Source organism: Eubalaena glacialis, chromosome 2 (genome assembly GCF_028564815.1).
Source record: "Eubalaena glacialis isolate mEubGla1 chromosome 2, mEubGla1.1.hap2.+ XY, whole genome shotgun sequence".
Lineage (NCBI taxonomy): Eukaryota > Metazoa > Chordata > Mammalia > Artiodactyla > Balaenidae > Eubalaena > Eubalaena glacialis.
In genome coordinates, this window is record NC_083717.1 from 170,008,261 (window position 1) to 170,016,389 (window position 8,129).

The window sequence follows — 8,129 nt, forward strand, 5'->3', positions numbered from 1 at the left end:
GAGAGGGATGAGCTCAAAGACGCCACCAAGAAGCATCAGCCAAGTCAAATGCTGGACATACCACTGAACAAATAACCAGGTTTCATCCACAAATCAATAGCCTGGGGGAGAAGGCGAGAGGCTGGTAGAGAATGAGCGGTTTAGGAGACACAACCAGATACAGTGCGTGGCCCTTGATTGCATCTTGAATTGAACAAACCAGCTGCAGAAAGACATCTTTGAGATACCAGGGAAATTTGAATATGAACTGGGTGTTATTAGGTGATGTTGAGGAGATAACTGTTCATCTTGGTAGGTATGTTGATAGCATGAGTTAAAAGGTAAAAAAAAAAAAAAAAATCAGCTAGAAATTCATATGGAAGACTTTACGAGTGAAAGAACATGATGTCTGGAATTAGCTTTGAAACTGTCCAGCAAAAGAAAAGGGCAGGGGGAGGTCTTGAGTTGCTTCACTGCTGATTCTGGGTGAAGGGCACATGGAGATCTGTTAGGCTCTGATTTTTGTGTATGTTAACATAAGATAGAAGAAGGGGTGATCAACTCTTCCAAGTGCTGCTGAGCAGAAGAGGAAGATGAACGCTGAGATGTGGCCCCTGAGTTTGGCAGGATAGAGACTGTTGGTGACCTTGACGGTAAGATTGGTGGGTGGATGAAAGCCTGGTTGAAATGGGTTACCATCCTCTCACAGGAGTGAGGACGTGAGAACGGCAAGGAAAGACAACTCTTCTGAAGAGTTTTGCTATCAAAGGAAGTAAAGAAATAGGGTGGTAGCTGGAGTGGGAAGGGGGCGGTGAGGGAGGGGAGGTTCTTTGTGTAGAACGCGAGATATGGGCTGATGGAATGAGGAGAAGAGAGAGAGGATTCCAGGGCTAAGACCTGGAATGGAGGAGGAAGGAACTACCCGCCCCCCCCACACACACACACTCACACTCACGCTCTCACACGCACGTACATGCAGACACGCACAAGTGGAAGAGAGGCCTTCAAGAGAGGTGAAAACACCCATGCTTAGGATGGCTTAAGACACATCAGAGGAGGCTGTTTGGCCTCTCCAGAGCCAGGTCACCCGAGGCTCCTGGGCGGGTGTCAAACATTCAGGAGCCCTAGGCCAGGCTTGGCCACCAGATCCTGAGCCGCTGTTTGGTCACACAGCAGAGGAGGCCTCCTCACTGGAGCCTGTGTGGGCACAAGAAAAAGATACTTTTGATGCCCCAGCGGGAAAAGCACTCCTAACACACTCCAGATCCAACGTCTGCAGTCACACAGCCTGGCAGGCCTGGCCCCCTGAGCTCAGCAAAAATGAGGCCCCAGCTGGAGCTAGGGAGGCTCTGTTGGTGCCAGTGGCATTGGTCTGGGCTGAGAAAACCGGACCTCGGGGTGTGGGTAGCTGGCCTGGGTGCAGTCCCTCCAGCCATTCACAGCCCAGCTCCAGGACCCCACACCTAGGAGGCCAGGAGCACGTGGCGGGTTAAGCCCAAGCCTGCTCGGAGGAAGCCCGCTCTTAAAGTCACTCGCTCCCCATGCCCCTGGCTATGTCTCTACTGTTGTCTGCATGCTCCTCATAACCACACCCCCACACACACACTCACACTCACACCTGCTCTTCAACTCCAATGTGCACCCCAGGTTATCACGTTTAGTCTCCTTAAAAAGACCACCCTGGGATTGGCACCTTCCCCTGCCAAGAGGATCTAGAAGCTTTCCTCAGAAACACTGCAAGATTTGGTGCTGCTGTCCTGGCACCTAATCCATTCAATCCCTGGCCTCACCTTGTCCACCAGCAGGTGGGCTCCCAGACCCCTGAGCAGTGAACTGCTTCAGACTCTGGACTAGTGTGGGTAAATGTTGTAACAAACCAACCCCCAAATGTACAATGGCACAAACACAGTAGAAGTTTATGTCTCTTTCCTGTAAAATTCAAAATCGGTGAGCCCCTGCTCTACATGCTGGAGAAGTACTTGGACCCTGCAAGGCACTTCTGATTAGTGGGTGCTCTCCTCCAAGCAGTGATTCAGGGACCCAGCTCCTTCCACCTGTGACTCTGCCACGTTCAATGCGTGGCTCTCAAGGTCACTGTGAGGTCTGCATCAGGCTGGTGGAAGGATGACAGAGCACAGAGTTTGTGGGGACCAGGTCTGGAAGTGGTATACATGTCCACACATTCCATTGGCCAGAACTCAGTCACATGCCCCACGTAAATGCAAGGGACACTGGGAAATGTAGTCCAGTTGTGTGCCCTGCCAGCCAGTTTCCACCACAGACCCCTGGCTCCATCTCGGCCACTGGCTTCCCCACACCTTTCCCTACTTTTCCACCCACTCTGGCCTTGGCCCTGCTGAACCCATCCTCCCACCCTGTCCTACATCCACTGCCCTGCATCTTCATCTGGCCACAAGCCAACACCAAAGAAAAGACCAGTCCCAGCGGATCAGAGGGGCACACAAAATAGGTTTATTTCTCATAAGTTTATACAACCACAGCACGCAGCAGAAGATAAAAGTGGAGACAGCTCGGGGCGAGGGCAAGGGGCCTCTCCTGCAGCTTTCTCTTCTATCCATCCAGGTAAGTACAGGCACACGGCAGGTATTAAATATGGGGAGCTGTGGACCCGCCGTCGGTATGGGCAGAGGCAGAAAGGGTGGTGAGGGAAATGAGATTCAGGGTCTGACGGAGTCCAGGGTGAGCAAGAGCCACTGGGAGTCAGGTCTCTTGGGAATGAAGCCCTCCTCCTTCCTTGCCCTTCCGCAGCCTCGCCGCACCCTGGCCGGCTGGCTGGTTCTTACAGAGCGATAATAGGGGAGCTCCCACCAGACACTACAAAAGAAAAACTACTCTGTCGGGTGGCATCTGAGTGGGCCCCCAAGACCCAGATAAGCCCCATCAGGGAGCCAGGTCTCCCTTCCTCAGCAGCTCTCCTGGTCCCCTGCTCCTGCTGCCCGTGATTCCACCATGAAGGCTGAAGCTATCCCACCTCTTTCCTTGTGAAAAGCAAACACCCCTGGGAGAGAAAAGCACTGAAGGCAGGCAAGCTGGGAAGGTGCCCGAAGCTCAGCCACCCCACTGCCCCGCTTGGCCCAGGCTCGCCTGGGAAGGGAGGGTGACAGAAGAGCCCATTCCCTCAAAGCCCCATACCCTCTGGGTCCGTGCCACCTCTGCTACCAAAACACTGCTCCTCCTGGAAGAAGAGGGGAGGCCACAGAGGAAAGAAGGCCGGCAGGGAGGAAGCGATTGGAAATTCAAGGAAATCCGAAGGCCCCTTTCTAAGGAAAAGCCACCCTGTCTGCCGTTGGGGGTGAGGGAGACTGAGACGCAGCCCTGCTCCATCACCTCTCCGGCATGGCCAAGGGGACAAGGACCATGATTCAGGGAGGCCTAGGGGAGCCTGGGCTACAATGGACACAGACCAACAGATAGACACAGACCGTCAGGGGCCACCAGGCGGAGGCCGCTGGGCAGGGCCGCCTCTTAATCGCCATCCCAGCCACGACTCATGGCCTGTACCACGGCTCCGTAGAGCAGGCTCCAGGCAGCCCGCATGGCTGGTGTGAAGGCAGGGCCCAGGCACTTCTCCAGCATGTAGAGCAGGGACTCACCCACCGTCTGCAGAGGCAAGGGGCACCTGTCATTCCCAAAGGCAGGAAGGCATGTCCTCTTTCCACAGGTGAGAAAACTGAGGCTTGGGGCTGGTAAGGACTCCTGGGCTTTTCTTCTCTCCTGCACGGGGGTCCATGCTTCCTGAGCAGGATTCTGCCCCAATCCTTGTGTACACCTTCAAGGTGAGGCTTTAAAGTGAACAAAGCATTTCACTCCACTCCCAGCCTCACAACCACCCCATGAGTGGAGCCGAGGCATTGCCTGGGACCTCCAGCTCAGACCAAGCAAAGTCATTGCCTCCAGGCCTGTTTCCTCCTCTGCAAGACAGCAGTCATGATGTTAAGAGTCCAGGCTCTGCAACCTGAGATGAACCTGAGTTCACTTTCTGACTCTACTACTTATGAGCTGTGTGACCTTGAGCAAGTTAGGTAACCTCTCTGAGCCTCAGATGCTTCATCAGTAAAACAGGGAATGTAAAACTTCCAACTCATCAGATTGTTGGGATGATTAAATGAGATCATCTATGAAAAGCTCTTAGCACAGCATCTACACACAGTAAGTCTTCAACAATAATAACGGTTCTCATGTTTTATTAGTAATTATAAAATACAGTTTATTTATTCCACAGATATTTACTGAATATGCACTAAATACCAGATACTGTGCTAGTGCTGGGGATGGAGAAAATGACAAGACAAACTCAGTGCCTTCCTCAAGGTGCGTACGTCTGGCAAGGTGACTTTGTGGTAGGCTGTCAGGTCAGGGTCCCCAGTGAGCCACACCTCAAGGATTCACACCCTTGACACTGGGCTCATCCATGTGACTGGCTTTGGCCGATGGGACATTAGCAAGAGTGATGCATGCAGAGGCTGGCTTGTCCTCTTGAAACACTTCCTCTCGGAATTCAGGTGCCACTCTGTAAAGAATCTCAGCTAGACTATTGAGCAATAAGAGGCCACAGGGAGAGAGATCCCAAAGGATGACAGGCCATCTTGGACATTCCAGCCCCAGCCGAGCTCCCAGCTGAGTGCAGTGCATGCGTGGCTCCAGCCACAGCACATGGAACAGAAGAACTGCTCAACTGAGCCCAGAGAAATCAGAAATCATTGTTTTAAGCCAGGTTGTTCTGGGATGGTTTTATACACAGCAATATAAAACTGAGCAGACCAGCTAATCCCAAAGGCTCCTTCACTTCCTATGGTTCTAAGGGAAACCATACCAGAGAAGAAAAATTGGAGGCTCAGAGAGGTCAAGGCAGTGCCAGGGTCACACAGCAAGTACACAACAATGCATGCCCCAGCCCCGGTCATCTGAGGGTATAGGAGTGGGAAGGATGAACAGGTGGACTGGAGAGGCCTGGGAGAGAGTGGTGGCCTCAGGCCAGGAGCTTTGGAGAGAGAAAGAGCCCCTTTACCCACCGAGAAGGAGCTGAGCTTCACACCCACTGCCCGGTGCTTCCTGCCCAGGCTGGCAAGGTACTCCTCCAGCGAGGACAGGTCCTCCACGTTGGTCACCGCAGCATCGATCACGAGCATCACCTGCCAAGGCCAAGGTGGCGGTGAAACAGAGACCAGAGCAACTCCCCATCCCCACTCACAACCATAATCCAGAACCTGGGGGTCCCAACCAGAAGGAAGAGAGGACCCTCAGTTTTCCAGTATCAGAGACGAAAGGCAGCCTGCGTCTGCGTACAGTAGGCGCTCAACATATGGTGGCCAAACTACTCATGTTACACCATGGAGGAAGCTGCTCTCTTCTGAGGGGCTCAAAGCCCTAAACACACCTTCTGCACAGTGTTGTCCTCCTGGGACGAGGGGACACTGAGGCCCTGTGAGAGTCGCCAGCCTCTAAGAAAACCCCAGCTTGGTTTTCACAGGCAGATGGCCCCTGATGGATCAGCGCCAACACCACCTACAGGAGCCAGGGGACAAGGCCAAGGGCAAATGGCAGAGCTGGGAGTAGCTGGCTGAGAACAGGGTGGGGGAGAAGGCTGACTCAGGTGCCCCAGACTCTGCCCAGCTCAGCGCAAAGGGAAAGGGGCAGATGCCTCTGACAGGAGGCAGCAGAAGGAGGGGGCTAAGACCAGGGCTGGGGCAGGAAACGGAAGTAACTCTCCCGAGTTCCTCATTCTCTCCCAGGAAGGTGCTCCGCCTTCCCCTCACCTTCCTGATGTGGTCCAGGAACTCAGGGGAAGAGAGGCAGTCCTCCGGGCTGGAGAACTGGCGGCAGTTGTACTGGAAGAGGGGCAGCAGGTCCGGCTCCAGGTCAAACAGCCTGTGGGTGGAGGCCCGGTGTCAGCCCTGGGGTGTTGCCCCTGCAGGCTCCATGGGCCCTGGCTGCCCAGCAGCAGGAGAGGGTGGGCAGAGCCTTGGCTGTGAACTAAGCACACCCTCCAACCTAGCATGCACCCCTTGGCCAGCTTTGCCGATGCCCCTCTCTCACCTCTTCCACAACCTGGAAGTGGCATCCTGGAAAAAAACAGTGTGTCCCCAGGCCTCTCATACGACCTGGCATAGGGTAGCCCCTCCATAAACCATTGAGGGGTGGGGACTGGGACAGGAAGGGGTTCTCAAACAGGAAGCCTGGAGTCCATGGTGGAGAAAAGAAAACCTCTCTCTCCCTATCTCCCCCTCTCTCCCCACCCACCCCCCTCTCTGCCTCTATCCCTCTCCCTCTCTCCCATTCTTGGGTCAGAACCTCCCAATATCATCATGCCCAAGGGGGCTTGGGCCAGCAGTGATAATTATAGTATTCAGAACCCCTTACACTTACTGAGAATTGAGTACTTTACACGTGGTTAACTCATGTATTCCTCACAATCCTAAGCAGTGGGTATAACTGTTATCCCAATTTTATAGAAGAGGAAACAGAAGCCCAGAGAGGTTAAGTAACTTGCCTAAGGTCACACAGCTTAGGAGTAGCAGAGCCACAGAGGGTGCCTGAGAAAACAGTGGGTCTGGGGAAAGCTGGGAGGCACAAGCAGAAGCTCTCAGCCACAGCTGGGAAAGCCACTGGGGTTTTGTGTAACTCTGCAGATTTATTCCCTTTTTGTTTGGGGTAGGTTTTGTGAAAGCCTCTTCAGAATTTCTGGGCTGGCCTAGGGAGCCAAGGCTCCTGAAAAACCATGGTGAGGTAGCATTGCCTCTTTGGTGATGGCAGAGGGGTTACCTAGACACCCTCAAGCTGAGGTTGAAGACTGGCCTCCCCTTCCCCTTTGGGGTCTGCACACCCTCTTACCCCTCTCTCCAGTGGTGAGAATTGGGCATCTGTCATCCCGTCCCTGGCAGTCCTCTGGTCCTAGCCCAGTCCTTTCCTCAGAAAGGTTTATTCTTCTGTTGGTTGCTGGAAGCTCACACTTCTGGGGCCCAGACCCTGTGCTCCGCAGGCCAGGCGCCCAGTACGCCCTCCCCACACAAGCTCTCAGGACAACCCAGTCTACCCGTATGGGCAGCGGTGGGCACCCCTGCAGTCACCACCCAAGAAAAGACCACTCAGGAGGCACACAGCCAGGGAGGGGGCACAGCGTGGGGACCGGAGGCCGCTGGCCCAAGTGTAAGGAGGTCCGCCGGAGCGGACCCTGGCCGGCACCCAGAGAGCCCCATAGAGAGCGGGGCGTGCTGGCTCGCAAGACGGGCCACCGTCGCGGGAAGAGCAGCAGGGGCTGCGCCACCCGTCGCCCTGCGCCGCTCCTCTGGCGCACATCTGGAGGCGCCCCAGCACCCCGGCAGCGGGCTGGTTTCCCTCCTCTAGCGCCAGCTCAGCCTCCTCGAACCCATTCCTGGCGAGGCAACCCACTACCCGCACCCCGGGGGCGCTCGGGCCGCCCTCACCTGGCGAACAGCACGGTGCCATGCTCCAGCGGGCTGCGGCTCACCTCCCGCCAGCTCTGCCGGATCAGCTCGGGCTCCGGGCGCTCCATGCTCGCCCGGGGACGCGGGGCGCTAGGCTGGGACCCTCGGGGCGCGGGCACCGTCACCGCACGTGCCGCGACATCTCTGCGGCGACGCGGCCAGTCGGCACCTCCTACGGCCCCCGCGCCTCGGCCGGGCGGGGTCCTGCAACCGCTCCTTCCCCGCCCAGGTGGAGGAGCCCCCGCCGGGCCGGCCCCGCTGGCGCTTCCGGGGACCCCGCTCCGGCCGCTGCGCCCTGCACCCCACGGCTCCGAGAGCGCCCCGCCCCGCGCCGCCCGGGCTGGGGCGCTTTAAAGCAACCGCGGCCCCCGCCCTCCTCTCGTCCGTAAGGACGCGCATCTCTGGGCAACTGGCTCCGGCCGGGGACGACCCGGTGGCCTGGGAAACGACCGGGCTTCAGAGCTTCGCAGAAATCGTCGAGCCTCTCGGGACCTCAGTTTCTCATCTGGTGACACTCCCTAGTTAGGGCAAGGAGTTCAATTTGATCGTCTTAGGTAAGCTCTTCGAGAGCCACCTCTCCAAGAGCCCCACTCAAACACTGCCTGGAGGCATCTGACCCCTGGGTACAGGGTCCCCTTCCTTATGCCCCAAGGTGGGCCAGAGAATGCCAGGGCGCCTACCTGT

General features: G+C 56.3%; 1 protein-coding gene across 1 annotated transcript; it reads right to left on the reverse strand.

Annotated features, from left to right (window-relative positions):
• Positions 1-3,465: 3,465 nt before the first annotated feature.
• On the reverse strand, positions 3,466-7,513 carry NGB (neuroglobin). Its single transcript, XM_061181133.1, has 4 exons — positions 7,425-7,513; positions 5,757-5,868; positions 5,013-5,132; positions 3,466-3,600 (listed from the first exon to the last, which is right to left on the reverse strand). The coding sequence occupies exons 1-4, from the start codon at positions 7,511-7,513 to the stop codon at positions 3,466-3,468; spliced, it is 456 nt and encodes a 151-aa protein (XP_061037116.1).
• Between the last annotated feature and the right edge of the window lie 616 nt (positions 7,514-8,129).

Bases quoted from the DNA above. Each gene is read 5' to 3' on its own strand.
- NGB (XM_061181133.1), bottom strand. From the start codon at position 7,513: ATGGAGCGCCCGGAGCCCGAGCTGATCCGGCAGAGCTGGCGGGAGGTG. The intron at 5,869-7,424 runs GTGAGGGCGGCC...CTCCACCCACAG, and splicing joins GGCACCGTGCTGTTCGCCAG to GCTGTTTGACCTGGAGCCGG. The intron at 5,133-5,756 runs GTGAGGGGAAGG...TGGCCTTGGCAG, and splicing joins TCCTGGACCACATCAGGAAG to GTGATGCTCGTGATCGATGC.